The following is a 19,929-nucleotide window of genomic DNA, read 5'->3' as shown; positions in this document are numbered from 1 at the left end:
CCTACTCCTAGAGGGATGTGTTGGGCCATGGACGCATGGCCTACTCCTAGAGAGATGTGTTGGGCCATGGAGGCCTGGCCTACTCCTAGAGGGATGTGTGGGCCATGTAGGCCTGGCCTACTCCTGGAGGGATGTGGGAGAAAGGCATTATGAGAGGAAGAGAGAGAGAAAACAAGCGAGAGAGAGAGAAGAGGGAGGGAGCGATTTCCGCATTATGCCAACAGTGTTGGCGGACAGCCGGAAAGAGACCAGGAAGACTGAACACACACACACGCACGCACACACACACACGCACACACACGCACACACACGCACACACACGCACACACACACACACACACACACACACACACACACTTTGCAGCCAACAAATGTTCAAACACCCATGCTTACAACATTCATACCCAGCAAACTCTTCCAAGAGCTCCAAAGTCTTAAAGGGCAATTCTGCCACTTTTGTGTTTTCGTGTCTGTGTTTGTACACATACTTACAGTGCCTTCAGAAAGTATTCATATTCCCTTGACTTTATCACATTTTGTTGTGTGTCCGGATAAAAAATATATTTAATCAAATTTGAATTCAGGCTGTAACACAACAAAATGTGGAATAAGTCAAGGGGTATAAATACTTTCCGAAGACACTGTACATGCAAGGGTATGCATTTGCTATATTTGGTCCCTCTCTAAAACTCAAATCCTATTTAAGCTCATCAAACTCTTCCGGACACATTCGCCAAAGCTAAGTATCTACGTAAGGCACACTGACTACAGCTAAGTATCTACGTAAGGAGTACTGACTACAGCTAAGTATCTACGTAAGGCACACTGACTACAGCTAAGTATCTATGTAAGGAGTACTGACTACAGCTAAGTATCTACGTAAGGAACACTGACTACAGCTAAGTATCTATGTAAGGAACACTGACTACAGCTAAGTATCTATGTAAGGAACACTGACCACAGCTAAGTATCTACGTAAGGCACACTGACTACAGCTAAGTATCTATGTAAGGAACACTGACTACAGCTAAGTATCTACGTAAGGCACACTGACTACAGCTAAGTATCTACGTAAGGCACACTGACTATAGCTAAGTATCTACGTAAGGCACACTGACTACAGCTAAGTATCTACGTAAGGCTTACTGACTACAGCTAAGTATCTACGTAAGGCACACTGACTACAGCTAAGTATCTACGTAAGGCTTACTGACTACAGCTAAGTATCTATGTAAGGAACACTGACTACAGCTAAGTATCTACGTAAGGCTTACTGACTACAGCTAAGTATCTACGTAAGGCACACTGACTACAGCTAAGTATCTACGTAAGGAGTACTGACTACAGCTAAGTATATACGTAAGGCACACTGACTACAGCTAAGTATCTACGTAAGGCACACTGACTACAGCTAAGTATCTACGTAAGGCTTACTGACTACAGCTAAGTATCTACGTAAGGCACACTGACTACAGCTAAGTATCTACGTAAGGAGTACTGACTACAGCTAAGTATCTACGTAAGGCACACTGACTACAGCTAAGTATCTACGTAAGGAACTCTGACTACAGCTAAGTATCTATGTAAGGAACACTGACTACAGCTAAGTATCTACGTAAGGAACACTGACTACAGCTAAGTATCTACGTAAGGCACACTGACTACAGCTAAGTATCTACGTAAGGCACACTGACTATAGCTAAGTATCTATGTAAGGCTTACTGACTACAGCTAAGTATCTACGTAAGGAACACTGACTACAGCTAAGTATCTACGTAAGGAACACTGACTACAGCTAAGTATCTACGTAAGGCTTACTGACTACAGCTAAGTATCTACGTAAGGCACACTGACTACAGCTAAGTATCTACGTAAGGAGTACTGACTACAGCTAAGTATCTACGTAAGGCACACTGACTACAGCTAAGTATCTACGTAAGGCTTACTGACTACAGCTAAGTATCTACGTAAGGCACACTGACTACAGCTAAGTATCTACGTAAGGCTTACTGACTACAGCTAAGTATCTACGTAAGGCTTACTGACTACAGCTAAGTATCTACGTAAGGCACACTGACTACAGCTAAGTATCTACGTAAGGCACACTGACTACAGCTAAGTATCTACGTAAGGCTTACTGACTACAGCTAAGTTTCTACGTAAGGCACACTGACTACAGCTAAGTATCTACGTAAGGCTTACTGACTACAGCTAAGTTTCTACGTAAGGCTTACTGACTACAGCTAAGTTTCTACGTAAGGAACACTGACTACAGCTAAGTATCTACGTAAGGAACACTGACTACAGCTAAGTATCTACGTAAGGAGTACTGACTACAGCTAAGTATCTACGTAAGGCACACTGACTACAGCTAAGTATCTACGTAAGGGAACTCTGACTACAGCTAAGTATCTACGTAAGGAACACTGACTACAGCTAAGTATCTACGTAAGGAACACTGACTACAGCTAAGTATCTACGTAAGGCTTACTGACTACAGCTAAGTATCTACGTAAGGCACACTGACTACAGCTAAGTATCTACGTAAGGCACACTGACTACAGCTAAGTATCTACGTAAGGCACACTGACTACAGCTAAGTATCTACATAAGGCACACTGACTACAGCTAAGTATCTACGTAAGGCTTACTGACTACAGCTAAGTTTCTACGTAAGGCACACTGACTACAGCTAAGTTTCTACGTAAGGAACACTGACTACAGCTACGTTTCTACGTAAGGAACACTGACTACAGCTACGCTTCTACGTAAGGAACACTGACTACAGCTACGTTTCTACGTAAGGAACACTGACTACAGCTAAGTATCTGCACAGGGCACACACTAAGTACGTATCTACAGTGCATTTGGTAAGTATTCAGACCCCTTGAATTTTTCCACATTTTGTTACGTTACAGCCTTATTCTTAAATGGCATCCCCACAGCATGATGCTGCCACCACCATGCTTCACTGTAGGGATGGTGCCAGATTTCCTCCAGACGTGACGCTTAGCATTCAGGCCAAAGAGTTCAATCTTGGTTTCATCACACCAGAGAATCTTATTTCTCATGTTCTGAGAGTCCTTTAGGTGCCTTTTGGCAAACTCCAAGCTGGCTGTCATGTGTCTTTTACCGAGGAGTGGCTTCCGTCTGGCCATTCTACCATACAGGCCTGATTGGTGGAGTGCTGCAGAGATGGTTGTCCTTCTGGAAGGTTCTCCCATCTCCACAGAGGAACTCTAGAGTGACCATCGGGTTCTTGGTCACCTCCCTGACCAAGGCCCTTCTCCCCCAATTGCTAAATTTGGCCCGGGCAGCCGGCTCTAGGAAGAGTCTTGGTGGTTCCAAACTTCTTCCATTTAAGAATGATGGAGGCCACTGTGTTCTTGGGGACCTTCAATTCTGCAGATTTTTTTTGGTGTCCTTCCCCAGATCTGTACCTCGACACGATCCTGTCTCGGAGCTCTACAGACAATTCCTTCAACCTTATGGCTTGGTTTTTGCTCTGACATACACTGTCAACTGTGGGACCTTATATAGACAGGTGTGTGCCTTTCCAAATCATGTCCAATCAATTGAACTTACCACAGGTGAACTCCAATCAAGTTATAGAAACATCTCAAGGATGTTCAATGGAAACAGGGTGCACCTGAGCTCAATTTTGCATCTCATAGCAAAGGGTCTGAATACGTATGTATATAAGGTATTTCTGTTTTTTTTTTTTTTATACAGTTCCAGTCAAAAGTTTGGACACACCTCATTCAATGTTTTTTCTTTATTTTTAAAATGTTCTACACAGTAGAATAATAGTGAAGACATCAAAACTATGAAATAAGACATATGGCATTCTCCCAACCAGCTTCATGAGGTAGTCACCTGGAATGCATTTCAATTAACAGGTGTGCCTTGTTAAAAGTTAATTTGTGGAATTTCTTTCCTTCTTAATGTGTTTGAGCCAATCAGTTGTGTTGTGACAAGGTAGGGGTCAAGGTAGGAGACAAGGTAGGGAACAAGGTAGGGGTAGGGGTGGTATACAGAAGGTAGCCCTATTTGGTAAAATACCAAATCCATATTAACAATTAAGCGATTTAGCAGACGCTCTTATCTAGAGCGACCTACAGTAGTGAATGCATACATTTCATTTAAAAAAAATTCCCGTACTGGTCCCCCGTGGGAATCAAACCCACAACCCTGGCGTTGCAAACACCATGCTCTACCAACTGAGCCACATGGGACGATATTAAGATAAAGAACAGCTCAAATAAGAAAAGAGAAGCGACAATCCACCATTATTTTAAGACATGAAGGTCAGTCAATTTGGAACATTTCAAGAACTTTTAAAGTTTTTTCAAGTGCAGTCACAAAAACCATCAAGCGCTATGATGAAACTGGCTCTCATGAGGACCGTCACAGGAAAGGAAGACCCAGAGTTACCTCTGCTGCAGAGGATAAGTTCATTAGAGTTATCAGCCTCAGAAATTGCAGCACAAATAAATGCTTCACAGAGTTCAAGTAACAGACACATCTCAACATCAACTGTTCAGAGGAGACTGTGTGAATCAGGCCTTCATGGTTGAATTGCTGCAAAGAAACCACTACTAAAGGACACCAATATTAAAAATATACTTGCTTGGGTCAAGAAACATGAGCAATGGAAATTAGACCGGTGGAAATCTGTCCTTTGGTCTGATGAGTCCAAATGTGAGATTTTTGGTTCCAACCACGGTGTCTTTGTGAGAAGGAGAGTAGGTGAACGGATGATCTCTGCATGTGTGGTTCCCACCGGGAAGCATGGAAAAGGAGGAGGTGTGAGTGTGTGCTTTGCTGGTGACACTGTCAGGGATTTATTTAGAATTTGAGGCACACTTAACTAGCATGGCTACGACAGCATTCTGCAGCGATACGCCATCCCATCTGGTTTACGCTTAGTGGGGCTATCATTTGTTTTTCAACAGGACAATGACCCAACAGGACAATGACCCAACACACCTCCAGGCTGTGTAAGGGCTATTTGACCAAGAAGGAGAGTGATGGAGAGCTGCATCAGATGACCTGGCCTCCACAATCACCCGACCTCAACCAATTGAGATGGTTTGGGATAAGTTGGACCGCAGAGTGAAGGAAAAGCAACCAACAAGTGCTCAGCATATATGGGAACTCCTTCAAGACTGTCAGAAAAGCATTCCAGGTGAAGCTGGTTGAGAGAATGCCAAGAGTGTGCAAAGCTGTCATCAAGGCAAAGGGTGGCTATTTGAAGAATCTCAAATATATTTAGATTTGTTTAATGCTTACTACATGATTCCATATGTGTTATTTCATAGATTTGATGTCTTCACTATTATTCTACAATGTAGTAAATAGTAAAAAGAAAGAAAAATAATGAGTAGGTGTGTCCAAAGTTATGACTGGTACTGTAACCTTTCGCTTTGTCATTATGGGTTAATGTGTGTAGATTGAGTATTTATTTACCGTAATTTCCGGACTACTAATATAAGCCGCACCCACTGAATTTAAAAAATATTATTATTTTGAACATAAATGTTGAACATAAATAAGCCGCACATGTCTGCAACAAGCTCCCTCACGACGCCAGGACAGCGGAGTCAATCACCACCTTCCGGAGACACCTGAAACCCCACCTCTGTCACGTCCTGACCAGCAGAGGGCGTAATTGTGTTAGTCTTGGTCAGGATGTGGCAGGTGGTTTGTGTTTGTTAAATGTTGTGTTGGTGATTGGGACTTCCAATTGAAGGCAGGTGTGTTGAGTTGCCTTTGATTGGAAGTCCTATATAGGTGTGTGTGTTTTTCTTTGGGGTTGTGGGTGGTTGTCCTTGCACTGCATTGTATGTGCCTGCAAGACTGTTGCTGTTGTAAGTACTGTTTATTGTTTTTGTCAAGTGGATGCTTTACGTGTTTTATTTAATAAACATGAGTGTCCACAATCCCGCTGCGCCTTGGTCCTCTTCTCTCCATGACAACATCTGTGACAACCTCTTTAAGGAATACCTGGGATAGGATTAAGTAATCCTTCTAACCCCGCCAAAAAACTGAGCACGTCACAATGTGGGTTTTTTTAGACATTTTTTTTAAAGCGGGAAAAATCCATATATTAGCCGCGTCATTGTTTAAGCCGCGGGGTTCAAAGTGTGGGAAAAAAGTTGCGGCTTATAGTCCGGAATTTACGGTAATCCATTTTAGAATAAGGCTGTAACGTAACAAAATGTGGAAAAAGTAAAGCGGTCAGAATACTTTCCGAATGCACTGTAGGTCCTCACTACAGCAGGAGATGGCAACCCATGTCAGCTGACTCAGTGTGGCACTGTTGTAGAATGGAGGGAGAGGAGAGGAGAAGAACTGGAGTAAAATAATGAGGTCAGAGCTGTATGAAGGTTCAGTAGGAACCCCAAATAAGACACATACAGCCCAGCATTTGTTGTGCAGTTGTCTGGGGGAAGGACAGAGAAATGTTTTTATTTTGTATACAGGAACAATAGCAGACACTGCTTTACTTTGCAGCTGTGCTAAAATACAGTAAGGAGAATGTCGGTAGCATATGTCTATCTGTCTGTGAGAAGAGAGGACGGGGGAGCACAGAGGTTGACCTCAGCCATTCTATGTTAAAAATTGGAATTGCCTCTAGAGCAGTTCTCTGGTGCATGCAGTACTCAGGCTAACCCAGATATTATGAGAGGGAAGGTATTTTCCTTGTAGAACACCAAGACAAAAGTTACTTTAAGAGGTAAGATACCAAGCACTAATGCATCGTCAAAGAATAATATAGACAACATATTTTGGACAACAACAAACTCTCTCTCTCTCTCACACACACACACACACACACACACACACACACACACACACACACACACACACACACAGACACAGACACAGACACATAAACAAACACTCACAAACAGGGGCAAAGGGAGACCAAAGTAACAGTAGGCAGAAACAGATGTTCGTGAGATGTGTTAAATAAGCTTATCAGAGTCCCTGTGTCATGTAGGTCATGTTTAAAACAGAATCCTGTCTTTCACACATGTGCTGCTGATGAGGCACTGATACCGGAAACAAGCATGAATCATCTCTGGCTCCGCTCAAGTCCATCTTGATGCAACTTATTAAAAAGAGGCAGCTTACATGTGTCATCCTGAGGATTAGTCAGACTCTCTTTGTGTTCCAAATGGCACCAATTTCCCCATAGGGCTCTGGTGAAACGTAATGCACTATATAGGGAATAGCGTGCCATTTGGGATGGAGCCTCTCACGCCTTGCCGTGTCTTCGCTATGCCTTAGTCAGGCCATTCTAGGTAATTAAAGATTGTAAGCATGGCCCCTTTTACAGTAACATAAGGTTAGCAGCTTTTCTCAAGACAAATCCACTGAGTGTAAAAAAGATGATGAACACCTACTCTTTCCATGACCAAGTGAATCCAGGTGAAAGCTATGATCCCTTATTGATGTGAAAATCCACTTCAATCAGTGTAGATGAAGGGAAGGAGACAGGTTAAAGAAGGAATTTTAAGCCTTGAGACAATTGAGACATGCATTGTGTATGTGTGCCATTCAGAGCTTGAATGGGCAAGACAAAATATTTAAATGCCCTTGAACAGGGTATGGTAATAGGTACCAGGCGTAGGGCTGTTACGGTGACCATATTATCGCCACACCGGTGGTCACGAGTCATGACGGCAGTCAAATTCCACGTGACCGTTTAGTCACGGTAATTAGGCTTTTCCAAGCTCTGACCAACCTCCTGTGCTATTGTCCTTCTAATCACTCTGACCTCAATGCCAGTGTAATCCAAAATCTAATCAAACACTTCATGAGAGCCCATCTTGTTGGCCGACGAAAAGTAAATGTGGACAGTTCTTCCAATATCTTCAATATGCGCCTCGGAATTGAATAAGGACGCGCGCAGTTGCATCCCCGATGTGTGGTCTTCACTTGTAGCCTGTGAGAAAGACATGTTCACATGACAGAGAGCCATGTGAGTAAGAGGTGCTTTGGCATGCAGCCGGGAAATTCAAGGCATTATCAAGTTCTTGTCAAATTGTGAATAAGAGACTGATGAAGTGTGTACAGCCTGCGCAAAAAAACAAAGCAGAGCTCATGCCTTTCATGTGACTTTTTTCAAATCAGAGTCGCATCATGCAAACTTAGAATGTATTAAAAATCGAAACATAGCCCAACATTTATATCACAACTTACATAAATAACTCTAAATTAAGCATAGGAATTCCTGTTTCTTTGTTAACTGCTGAACACAGAATAGCCGCATGTATGCACTTCCTCAAATCGGTTGGAGAAAAAATCCTTTCTATTTTATTCAGCCATGTTCAATTGTATTCTTCATACTATAAAATAATATAAAATAATGCCACGGAATTCTAAGCAAATCTTGTCTGCTAGATGAACTAGTGTAGCCCACAGCCATATGGCATAGCCAGATCAGGACCTAAACTCAGATTATGCTATTCTGTTCTTCTGAAATAGAATACATTTTCATCATATCATGTTTCTTTAGACCTGTCTAAAATAAATAAGGGATTCATTGTGATGGTGTAGGCTATATTACATGGATTTATTAGACTTTTTAAAATGTAGATGTTCCAAAGGACTGCATCAGTGGCTTGAAGACTGTGTGGGGAAGCCAGGAGATGCTAAATGTGTTTATGTTAATTAACGGTCAATTACCGTGAGACCGGCAGTTATTTGCTTGACAATCACTGGCTGACAAAATCTCATGACCACCACTGCCCTAGCCAGGCGCACTGGTTTTTCACGCTCAACAGTTTCCCGTGTGTATCAAGAATGGTCCACCACCCAAAGGACATCCAGCCAACTTGACACAACTGTGGGAAACATTGGAGTCAACATGGGGAAGGTGTTCTTAATGTTTTGTACACTCAGTGTTAATTCAGTGTGAATACATGTGTTAGATAGATAAAGGTGTGAGAGGAAGTTAGCTCTCTGAACGTGTGCTAGAGAGGAGGTGTTACAAGGTGAGTGCAGTTTGCGTGAGAAAACATGGCTGTGTTTGCATGAGAAAGAGGGTTCAAGAAGTATAGAGACAGTGTGCATGGGTTAGTGTCAGAGTCATAGAGGGGTGGAATAACTTATTTGAGTGTGTGTATGCATACGTGTGCACGTGCGTGTGTGTGTGTGTGTGTGTAAGATGATGTATTAACAGGGTGTAGACAGGAAGGCCTTTGTGTGTCTGATGTCATGGAATGATTAGTGTCTCTGTGAAACCAGAGTGGTGTTCTTACTGCTGCAGCTCAGTGGGATATACAGTGCATTCAGTGGGATATACAGTGCATTCAGTGGGATATACAGTGCATTCAGTGGGATATACAGTGCATTCAGTGGGATATACAGTGCATTCAGTGGGATATACAGTGCATTCAGTGGGATATACAGTGCATTCAGTGGGATATACAGTGCATTCAGTGGGATATACAGTGCATTCGGAAAGAGATTCAGAAAACAAATGCACTGCGTCAACCTCTGTCTTTAATCTAACTTTTAATGGATGATGCGATGGAAGCCATTAAATCATTCTGAATTGATTTCGACATCCCAGAAAAGACAGTAGAAAGTTCCATTATGTTCAGCAAGTAAAGCATTGTGACCTGTGATTACCACTGCAAGCTCCTTGTAGTTGCCCTTGTTAGCAGAACTTTCCCTCTCGTTTCCTCTAAAAGCCAGTTCTTGCATTCCCAAAAACACAGTGGTGTTAATAAGCTGCTTGAGAACATCCCTGTTTCTTCTTACTTTCTCGTTGTGTTGCCAGTTTGAATACTCAAACCTTCGTCATGATCGATGTGGCTTCTTTCCAGAAGCTTGAATTTGATGTGGGCATTTATATGCTCCCTGCTTTTGTTTTGCCGATTAGCTGAACGATCTATGTTCTTCAGGTCACTGTATCAATCTTTCACCCAAGGCTCAGACTCCAGAAAGCAGGCAAGGCCAGCAATACAGGCAGCTTGATGAAAGGCTCCCTGTTAACCATCTATACATTTGATACCAATTGGTATTAAATACCCTCACCTTTTCATCCCTCTTCATGAAACTAATCTCAGGCAGAGTGTCACGTGTGTTCCCTCTCCAGCCTCTAGGTCACCAGGCTGCTCGTTATGGCGCACACCTGTCACCATCGTTACGCACATAATGACACTCACCTGGACTCCATCACCTCCTTGATTACCTGCCCTTTACATGTCACTCCCTTTGGTTTCTTCCCCAGTCGTCATTGTTGCTGTTTCTGTTCCAGTATCACGTCTGTGCGTTGTTTGTGGTTCTTGTTTTGTATTAAGTTACGTTTATTTATTAAAACACTCACTCCCTGAACTTGCTTCCCGACTCTCAGCGCACATTGTTACACAGAGGTCGACCCTCGGTTTTAATTCACACCTTTTCTGTGTACCCCTGAGAATAAAAGGGGTTCTTCAACAAAAAGTCAACATTTGTAGTTGTGTTGGTGGTGAAAACTGCACACTCGACCTGGTAGCTACTGCTACTGAAGTTAGCAAGGCAAATTGAAATAAATTGCACTAACTGGACATAAAAATAAAGTTCTAAAACCAAGAAAACTATTTATAATCTACCTCCTCCATCTCCTGTAATTTTAAGAAACTAATTTGAATTGAATAATATCCCAAAAATACTCAACAATAACTTTTCAATCTCTATCCAATCATTTCCCCAACTCATCAAGCTTCTCAACACATAGAACCCCCCCATAATGATCTGTGGCACAACCCCAATACAACATACTAGGTTCATTCTCTGATCCTAATCCTACGATTGGATGGACAACATGTTAGTTCATACTGCATAAGCTTTGATTGGTTGGAGGTCGTCCTCTGGGAGTGGTCATAATTACCATGTACAGTACCAGTCAATAGTTTGGACACACCTATTCATTCAAGGGTTACACATATGGAATCATGTAGTATCCAAAAAAGTGTTAAACAACTCAAAATATACTTTATATTTGTAACGTATACGCTGGGAGTTGGAAAGCAAGTGCAGTTAAATAATAAACGGAACATAGAACAATACAAGAACCACGAGTAGTGTACAGACATGAAACACATAGTCAATCCTGCCTGGGGAATAGAACTAAGGGAGTGACAGATATAGGGGACATAATCAGTGAAGTGATGGAGTCCAGGTGTGTCTCATGATGTGACACAGGTACGTGTAATGATGGTTGCCAGGGCCGGTGGTTAGTAAACCGGTGATGTCGAACGCTGGAGGGGAGGAGCGGGAGTAGACGTGACAATATTTTTGATTCTTCAAAGTAGCTACCCTTTGCCTTGAAGACAGCTTTTCACACTCTTAGCATTCTCTCAACTAGCTTCATCTGGAATGATTTTCCAACATTCTTGAAGCAGTTCCCACATATGCTGAGCACTTGTTGGCTGCTTTTCCTTCACTCTGCGGTCCAACTCATCCCAAACCATCTTAATTGGGTTGAGGTCAGGTGATTGTGGAGGCCAGGTCATCTGATGCAGCACTCCATCACTCTCCTTCTTGGTCAAATAGCCCTTACACAGCCTGGATGTGTTGGTTCATTGTCCTGTTGAAAAACAAATGATAGTCCCACTAAGCGCAAACCAGATGGGATGGCGTATTGCTGCAGAATGCTGTAGTAGGCATGCTGGTTAAGTGTGCCGTGAATTCTAAATAAATCACTGACAGTGTAACCAGCAAAGCACCCCCACACCATCACACCTCCTCCTCCATGCTTCACGGTGGGAACCACACATGCAGAGATCATTTGTTCACCTACTCTGCGTCTCACAAAGGCACATGGGTTGGAACCAAAAATCTCACATTTGGACTCATCAGACCAGAGGACAGATATCCACCGGTCTAATTTCCATTGCTCATGTTTCTTGTCCCAAGCAATTCTCTTCTTCTTATTGGTGTCCTTTCGTAGTGGCTTCTTTGCAGCAAATCGACCATGAAGGCCTGATTCACGCAGTCTCCTCTGAACAGTTGTGTCTGTTACTTGAACTCTGAAGCATTTATTTGTGCTGCAATTTCTGAGGCTGATAACTCTAATGAGCTTATCCTCTGCAGCCGAGGTAACTCTGGGTCTTCCTTTCCTGTGACGGTCCTCATGAGAGCCAGTTTCATCATAGCGCTTGGTGGTTTTGTCGACTGCACTTGAAGAATCTTTCAAAGTTCTTGAAATGTTCCGTACTGACCTTCATGTCTTAAAGTAATGATGTCGTTTCTCTTTGCTTATTTGAGCTGTTCTTGCCATAATATGGACTTGGTATTTTACCAAATAGGGCTATCTTCTGTATACCACCCCTACCTTGTCACAACACAACTGATTGGCTCAAACTCATTAAGAAGGAAAGAAATTCCACAAATTAACTTTTAACAAGTCACACCTGTTAATTGAAATGCATTCCAGGTGACTACCTCATGAAGCTGGTTGAGAGAATGCCAAGATTGTGCAAAGCTGTCATCAAGGCAAAGGGTGGCTACTTTGGAGAATCTCAAATATAAAATAGATTTAGATTTATTTAACACCTTTTTGGTTACTACATGATTCCATGTGTTATTTCATAGTTTTGATGCCTTCGCTATTATTCTACAATGTAGAAAATAGTAAAAATAAAGAAAAACCCATGAATGAGTATGTGTGTCCAAACTTTTGACTGGTACTGTAGGTCTTTAGAAGGGGGTGAGGCCTACGAGCCTCCCAGGTTTTGTATTGAAGTCATTGTACCCAGAGGAGGACAGAAGCTAGCTGTCCTCTGGCTACACCATGGTGCTACCCCAAAGAGTGCTGTTGAAGTTACTATAGACATTCATTACAAAACAGTTTGTTTTAATCAATTATTTGGTGACATATGAATATATTTAGTATAGTTTTATCAAAAATCGATAACTTAGTGTTTCACTATTTAATTTTTATGAAATTTCACTGAGGAGGATGGTCCTCCCCTTCCTCCTCTGAGGAGCCTCCACTGGTAGAGCGAGATCCTTGATGAAAACCTGCTCCGGAGCACTCAGGACCTCAGACTGGGGCGAAGGTTCAACATCCAACAGGACAACGACCCTAAGCACACGCCAAGACAACGCAGGAGTGGCTTCGTGGACAAGTCTCAATGTACTTGAGTGGCCCAGCCAGAGCCGAGATTTGAACCTGATTGAACATCTCTGGAGTAGAGGTCGACCGATTATGATTTTTCAACGCTGATACCGATACCAATTATTGGAGGGCCAAAAAAGGCCGATACCGATTAATCGGCCAACTTTTGTTTCTTTATTTATTCGTAATAATGACAATTACAACAATACTGAATGAACACTTATTTTAATTTAATATAATACATAAATACTATCAATTTAGCCTCAAATAAATAATGAAACATGTTCAATTTGGTTTAAATAATGCAAAAACAAAGTGTTAGAGAAGAAAGTAAAAGTGCAATATGTGCCATGTAAAAAAGCTAACGTTTAAGTTCCTTGCTCAGAACATGAGAACCTATGAAAGCTGGTGGTTCCTTTTAACATGAGTCTTCAATATTCCCAGGTAAGAAGTTTTAGGTTGTAGTTATTATAGGAATTATAGGACTATTTCTCTCTATATGATTTGTATTTCATATAGCTTTGACTATTGGATGTTCTTATAGGCACTTTAGTATTGCCAGTGTAACAGTATAGCTTCCGTCCCTCTCCTTGCTCCTACCTGGGCTCAAACCAGGAACACATCGACAACAGCCACCCTCGAAGCAGCGTTACCCATGTAGAGCAAAGGGAACAACCACTCCCAAGTCTCAGAGCAAGTGACGTTTGAAACGCTATTACCGCGCACCCGGCTAACTAGCTAGCCATTTCACATCGGTTACACCAGCCTAATCTCGGGGGTTGATAGGCTTGAAGTCATAAACAGCGCAATGCTTGAAGAATTGCGAAGAGCTGCTGGCAAACGCACGGAGGTGCTGTTTGAATGAACGATTACGAGCCTGCTGCTGCCTACCATCGCTCAGTCAGACTGCTCTATCAAATATCAAACCATAGACTTAATTATAATATAATAACACACAGAAATACGAGCCTTTGGTCATTAATATGGTCGAATACGGAAACTATCATTTCGAAAACGAAACGTTTATTATTTCAGTGAAATACGGAACCCTTCCGTATTTTATCTAACGGGTGGCATCCCTAAGTCTAAATATTCCTGTTACATTGCACAACCTTCAATATTATGTCATAAATATGTACAATTCTGGCAAATTAATTACGGCCTTTGTTAGGAATAAATGGACTTCACAGTTCGCAATGAGCCAGGCGGCCCAAACTGCTGTATATACCCTGACTGCTTGCAGGGAATGCAAGGGAAAGTGACACAGCTCCCCTCGTTATAAGAAATTCATGTTAGCAGGCAATATTAACTAAATATGCAGGTTTAAAAATATATACTTGTGTATTGATTTTAAAGAAAGGCATTGATGTTTATGGTTAGGTACATTGGTGCAACGACAGTGCTTTTTTCGCAAATGTGCTTGTTAAATCATCACCCGTTTGTTGAAGTAGGCTGTGATTTGATGAGAAATTAACAGGCACTGCATCGTATATATGCAACGCAGGACACGTTAGATAAACTAGTAATATCATCAACCATGTGTAGTTAACTTGTGATTATGTTAAGATTGATAGTTTTTATAAGATAAGTTTAATGCTTGCTAGCAACTTACCTTGGCTTCTTGCTGCCCTCGCGTAACAGGTAGTCAGCCTGCCACGCAGGCTCCTCGTGGAGTGCAATGTAAGGCAGGTGGTTAGAGCATTGGACTAGTAACCGGAAGGTTGCAAAAACGAATCCCCGAGGTGACAAGGTAAAAATCTGTTGTTCTGCCCCTGAACAAGGCAGTTAACCCCCGTTCCTAGGCCGTCATTGAAAATAAGAATGTGTTCTTAATCTGACTTGCCTAGTTAAATAAAGGTGTAAAAAAATTTAATAAAAAGAATCGGCAAATCAGTGGCCAAAAATACCGATTACCGATTGGTATGAAAACTTGAAATCGGCCCAAATTAAATCGGCCATTCCGATTAAATCGGTCGACCTCTACTCTGGAGAGACCTGAAAATAGCTGTACAGCGACGCTCCCCATCCAACCTGACAGAGCTTGAGAGGATCTGTAGAGAAGACTGGGAGAAACTCCCCAGATACAGGTGTGCCAAGCTCGTAGCGTCATACCCAAGAAGACTCGAGGCTATAATCGCTGCCAAAGGTGCTTCAACAAAGTACTGAGTAAAGGGTCTGAATACTTATGTAAATGTAATATTGTTTTTTAAATTATAAATGTGCAAACATTTCTAAAAACATGTTTTTGCTTTGTCGTTATGGGGTATTGTGTGTAGGTTGATGAGGGGGAAAAACTATTTAAACAATTTTTAGAATAAGGCTGTAACGTAACATGTGGAAAAAGTAAAGGGGTCTGAATACTTTCCGAATGCACTGTAAATAGACAGAAAATCAGTACACCTCAACCCAGTACCACAGTAAATATAGATCAGATCCATATTTGCCTTATACGCCATCCCTACTGTGCTACTCTGTGTGTGAGAGAGAGAGAGAGAGAGTCTCAATCAATTCCCAACTTTTGTGCATTTACTAATGACATAAAGCTGGGAATTATTCTGGGTGAAGGAGAAACCGCAAATATTACTGTCAGATATGTATATGATTGCCATAGCCTGAGGGACATCCCATGACCATTAATTCCCTAAAGTATGTACATTGTATATAACTTACAAGTAATACATAATGTAACCATCATCCGTGTATATTTTGTTATTTATTAGCCATTCTTTCTTTTCTTTTTATAATCGTAGTTTTCTTTAATTAAATGTATTGACCGACGATTCCACAATACAACAGCAGTAGTGTTGTATCTGTATACATGATTATATGTACTATTATTATTATTATTATTACTAGTGAAATTAACTGTAAACTCATTGCATTGAACTGTATTTACTGAAATACTGTACCACTATACTGCTTTGGCAATATCTACAAATTGTATTTCATGCCAATAAAGCAATCTGAATTCAAATTTGAGAATTTTTATTTGAATTCTGTTTGTGTTCACAAACAGACCCCACAGAGCCCCAGGACAGCAACACAATTAGACCCAACCAAATCATGAGGAAACAAAAAGATAATTACTTGACACATTGGAAAGAATTTACCACAAAACAGAGCAAACTAGAATGCTATTTGGCCCTAAACAGAGAGTACACAGTGGCAGAATACCTGACCACTTTGACTGACCCAAAATTAAGGAAATCTTTGACTATGTACAGACGCAGTGAGCATAGCCTTCCTAATGAGAAAGGCCACCGAAGGCAGACCTGGCTCTAAAGACTAGACAGGCTATGTGCACACTGCCCACAAAATTAGGTGGAAACCTCCTGCCAAATGTATGACCATATTAGAGACACATATTTCCTTCTGATTACACAGACCCACAAAGAATTCGAAACAAATGCAATTTTGATAAACTCCCATATCTGTTGGGTGAAATACCACAGTGTGACATCTTGTTGCCACAAGAAAAGGGCAACCAGTGAAGAACAAATACCACTGTAAATACAATTTATATTTATGTTTATTTATTTTCCCTTTCGTACTTTAACTATTTGCACATCATTACAACACTGTATATATACAAAATAAGACATTTGAAATGTCTTTATTCTTTTGGAACTTTTCTAAGTGTAATGTTTGCTGTTCATTTTTATTGTTTATTTCACGTTTGTTTATTATCTATTTCTAAACGTACGTTTCCCATGCTAATAAAGCTCTTACATTGAAATTGAATTGAGAGAGCGATGATCACTGCATTATGTCTGAATCATGAAACTCTAAATGAACTCATGCAGTGCTCTGGGGCACAGTAACACTGAATGGAAGATTCCTATCCTCCCTCACGCTGCCTCCCTTCCCTTTCTCTCTCATTCTCTCTCTCTCGCTCTCTCTCCCTTTCTCTCTCTCGCTGTTTCTCAATCCTTCGTTCCTGCAGTTGCTAGGACAACGGTCCAGGAGAGGGCTAGTTCCCAGTGTAGAGCAGGAAATGGATCTCACCTCACCTCACCTCAGCTGCCTCCTCACCCCCATCCTGACCACACCCCTCTCCAACACCCACTAATGTGTCCCTACCAAACACACCAAGCCAGGCAACACTTTCGACACATGGCTAACTAAACCTAATAAACAGAAAAATGTACAGACTATTAGTCACGCTATAACTCATACAATATCTCTCTCGCTCACACACACACACAGACACAGACAGTGCTGTGAGTTAGTTCTCTGACATGTCCGGCATGGCTCTATTGCCAGGGTGAAGAGAGCCAGAAGCAAAAAGAAACAGAGAGGCAAAAAAAAAATCAATAACCATCGACATGCAATACTGCACCAAGACAGTTCCTGCACAAACAAGGAGAGAGAGAGACACAGAGAGAGAGAGAGAGAGAGACTAGGAAGAATGGTAAAAGCAAAACGGCTTTATGTCGGCATTATGTCATGCGAGCTTAAACAGAACTATCCATTTGAAGGGATTGTAAGTGCACATTATCATCAGGCATCAGGCCTCATTATCATTCTTTTATAAGACCACAGTAGGATGACAGAGAAAGATGAAAGCCTGGGGCTGTCTGTCTGTCATCATATGTACTGTACAGTCAGTAGGCTACCTCACCAGACTGCAGAGAGGAATCTGAGTCTAACGTGGGATTGAAGGTAGGTAAAGAATATGGCAGAGATCAATGAGAGAGCAGCCAGATGAAAACAGAGAGGAGACAGTGATTATGGCTGGGATACAGGGTGGGCTCATTGTTTCTGCAGGTGCATTATTTATTAGGCTATCCCAGCTGGCCAGCCTCTTACTACTTAGAGGGCCTGACCTCAAACAGAGTGGGTCTTAGGAAAAGGGAAATTGGCCATCTATTATATTTTAAGCACAACAAAAAATCTGTACTTTCCAATGCACTTACAGTACAATCACAGTCAGTCATATCAACATGCCCCCTTTAGTTGCTGTCTGGAATTTATTTCAATTTTTTATTAATATTATTATTATCCCCCCAGGACGGCCCATGCACGGGGGAAGGCGGAGGCGGCAATGGGAGCCAGCCAGAAGGCCCAGGAGGAGTGTCGCCTCGCCAGGGTCACCGCCAAAGGGTTCTCCCCCTCCTTCCAGCACCGTGAAAACGGTGAGTGAGCCACCACTCACTGCCGTGATCACCATTCCCATGGCAACCATCAATACAATACACCAGAAGCACCAGTTTTGAAGACACACAGTAGTCTTTTTATAACCACAAATGCCAATACACTAATGCTATTAGTCTATTTGACACTTACAGTGCGTCACTTTATGTTATCAACTCGAAATGCTCAGAGAAAATACTGTATCAAAGGGAGGCAACCACCTCATTGTCACATATGTCTCCTGAACATGTAACTAATGGAGAGAGGAACATGTAACTAATGGAGAGAGGAACATGTAACTAATGGAGAGAGGAACATGTAACTAATGGAGAGAGGAACATGTAACTAATGGACAGGAACATGTAACTAATGGAGAGGAACATGTAACTAATGGAGAGAGGAACGTGGAACTAATGGAGAGGAACATGTAACTAATGGAGAGGAACATGCAACTAATGGAGAGAGGAACATGTAACTCATGGAGAGAGGAACATGTAACTAATGGAGAGAGGAACATGTAACTATTGGAGAAAGGAACATGTAACTAATGGAAAGAGGAACGTGGAACTAATGGAGAGGAACGTGGAACTAATGGAGAGGAATGTGTAACTAATGGAGAGGAACGTGTAACTAATGGAGAGGAACATGGAACTAATGGAGAGAGGAACATGTAACTAATGGAGAGAGGAACATGTAACTAATGGAGAGAGGAACGTGTAACTAATGGAGAGAGGAACGTGGAACTAATGGAGAGAGGAACGTGGAACTAATGGAGAGGAACATGTAACTAATGGAGAGAGGAACGTGGAACTAATGGAGAAGAACATGTAACTAATGAAGAGGAACATGTAACTAATGGAGAGAGGAACATGTAACTAATGGAGAGGAACATGTAACTAATGGAGAGGAACATATAACTAATGGAGAGGAACATGTAACTAATGGAGAGAGGAACATGTAACTAATGGAGAGGAACATGTAACTAATGGAGAGAGGAACGTGTAACTAATGGAGAGAGGAACATGTAACTAATGGAGAGAGGAACGTGTAACTATTGGAGAAAGGAACGTGGAACTAATGGAGAGTGGAACGTGGAACTAATGGAGAGGAACGTGGAACTAATGGAGAGGAACGTGTAACTAATGGAGAGAGGAACATGTAACTAATGGCGAGAGGAACATGTAACTAATGGAGAGGAACATGTAACTAATGGAGAGGAACATGTAACTAATGGAGAGAGGAACATGTAACTAATGGAGAGAGGAACATGTAACTAATGGAGAGGAACATGTAACTAATGGAGAGGAACATGTAACTAATGGAGAGAGGAACATGTAACTAATGGAGAGAGGAACATGTAACTAATGGAGAGGAACATGTAACTAATGGAGAGGAACATGTAACTAATGGAGAGAGATAGGAGAGTGACAAAGTAAATCAGATGTCAGTGTCATGCATGTGGTTGCTGTAGAGTATGTGCTCGGGCCCAATGGGACCGGTTACCCACAGTGCAGTACAGGCCATGAGTGATGGAGGCAGCAACAGGAAGCTCGAGGGAGGTCAACAATGACCTTTCCAACAAGCCCACGCAAGGCAGGCTGACTGACACACAAACACACACACAAACATACACACACACTTCCTGACATATACTGTCCCGAGCATGTTTTTTTTGT

At 41.8% G+C, this 19,929-nt stretch overlaps 1 protein-coding gene across 1 annotated transcript in view; it reads left to right on the top strand.

Annotated features, from left to right (window-relative positions):
• LOC115196924 (junctophilin-3) overlaps positions 1 to 19,929 on the top strand; it is a 56,042-nt gene that overhangs the window by 25,629 nt on the left and 10,484 nt on the right. Inside the window, 1 exon segment of the mRNA XM_075074286.1 lies at positions 18,131 to 18,255. Coding sequence (XP_074930387.1) covers positions 18,131 to 18,255 — 125 coding nt within the window.

Source organism: Salmo trutta, chromosome 7 (genome assembly GCF_901001165.1).
Source record: "Salmo trutta chromosome 7, fSalTru1.1, whole genome shotgun sequence".
Classification (NCBI taxonomy): domain Eukaryota; kingdom Metazoa; phylum Chordata; class Actinopteri; order Salmoniformes; family Salmonidae; genus Salmo; species Salmo trutta.
The sequence above is the reverse complement of the archived record's forward strand: the minus strand, read 5'-3'. Positions and strand labels throughout refer to the sequence as shown.